The following is a 1505-nucleotide window of genomic DNA, read 5'->3' as shown; positions in this document are numbered from 1 at the left end:
TTCTGCAGGTGAGCAGACCCCCACGGGCTTCCAGCAGCCCACTGGCTCGGATTAAGTTGCTGCTCCTCTCTCAGAGTCTTTTCCTTTTTCCTTTGATCCACTCACCTCACTCAGTGCTGGGGAAAAAAAAATCAGTGCGCCAGACAGACCTCCTGCTTTAGAGGGACACACATTCAGTTCAGTTCAGTCGCTCAGTCATGTCTGACTCTTTGTGACCCCATGAACCCACAGCACGCCAGGCCTCCCTGTCCATCACCAACTCCCGGAGTTCACTCAGACTCATGTCCATCGAGTCAGTGATGCCATCCAGCCATCTCATCCTCTGTCGTCCCCTTCTCCTCCTGCCTTCAATCTTTCCCGGCATCAGGGTCTTTTCAACACACATTAGGAAGGACCGTTTCTTTATCAAGCTGTCCTGTGCTGGAGGAGGGGCTCCATGAGTAGTGGATACGAGTGGGTGGGAAAGGCCTTTGGGAGGGTTGCCGTCTCACTGTGCCAACTCCAAAGAGTCTAGGGTGGCATCACTTAGCAGTGAAACAGCCAGGGCTCTGAGCAGCATGAGGCATGCTGCCGTAAACAGCTGCGGTGGTCACACCTGGACCCTGGCCTGCAGCACCTGGGTGGGGACACTGGGTCTGCTTTTCCATTTCCGCCGAGTCCTTCAGGGGGAGGTGGGTCTGGGGCCAGTGGTGAGGGGTCTCTAGGGCAGGCCCCAGCGCGGCAGGAGGGAGAGCTTTCTCCTCGGCAGAGTCTGTCCCTCCTGCCTCGACAGGAAAGAAGCCTGCAGAGAGGTCCTGGTGGGGCAGGAGGTGACCTTTGACGTCTCTAGACTGTCTCCCCCGGGTGCCACCTGAGGCCCCTGTCCGCTGTTCAGTCTAGTAGTGGAAGTTCACCTCGGTAGAAGTGAGGTGCTGGGAGTTCAGTCTAGTCAGTGGAAGTGAGTTCCTGTTCTCCAGGGTGCTGGGAGCTTATACTGGGAGGGGAGGAGGAATGGTTTCAAAGCCTAGATACAGGATGGCTGTGGGTCCGGCCCTCCCATCCTCCGGCTGAGCAGGAGTGCCCTTGGGGGGAAGCTGGGGCTCTCCTCTGTGCCCGGCTCTGGGGCCCTCCCCAGGGGTGAAGCTCCGAAGGGCTGGGTGGCCGCGGGAGGCGGGGTGGGTGGTGAAGGGGGCACTGTGGCTTCAGAGCCTACGTTTGAAGCTTCCTGCTCCATCCCCATCTGTGTTTCCAGGAGCAGGAGAAGGAGGCGCGGAGCAGGGCGGCCTACATCTCCGCGCTCCCCGCGTCCCCACACTGGCGGAGGGGCTTTGACGACGACAAAGACGAGGACAAAGGCCCTCCTGGGGGCTGCGGCCCTGCGGGTGGCAGCGGTGGTGACTTTAACAGACTGGTCTTCTGATGGGAACCTTCGACCCACCCCTCAGCCCGATCTCGCTTGTGGGGTGCCACAGCCAACCTCGGGGTGGGGGGCCCAGGTCCCGGGCAGAGGCGCTCAGCCAGGTGGG

General features: G+C 60.5%; 1 protein-coding gene across 1 annotated transcript in view; it reads left to right on the top strand.

The window, feature by feature from the left end:
• Positions 1-1505, top strand: part of USP35 (ubiquitin specific peptidase 35) — a 66953-nt gene that overhangs the window by 64499 nt on the left and 949 nt on the right. Inside the window, exon 12 of the mRNA XM_010853254.1 lies at positions 1198-1500. Coding sequence (XP_010851556.1) covers positions 1198-1399 — 202 coding nt within the window. The 3' untranslated portion in view covers positions 1400-1500. The remainder of the gene's footprint in view (positions 1-1197; positions 1501-1505) is intronic.

The sequence above is a fragment of the Bison bison genome, unplaced genomic scaffold (assembly GCF_000754665.1).
Source record: "Bison bison bison isolate TAMUID 2011002044 unplaced genomic scaffold, Bison_UMD1.0 scf7180017864324, whole genome shotgun sequence".
NCBI lineage: Eukaryota > Metazoa > Chordata > Mammalia > Artiodactyla > Bovidae > Bison > Bison bison.
Note: the sequence above shows the minus strand (reverse complement) of the source record. Positions and strands in the feature narration are given on the sequence as shown.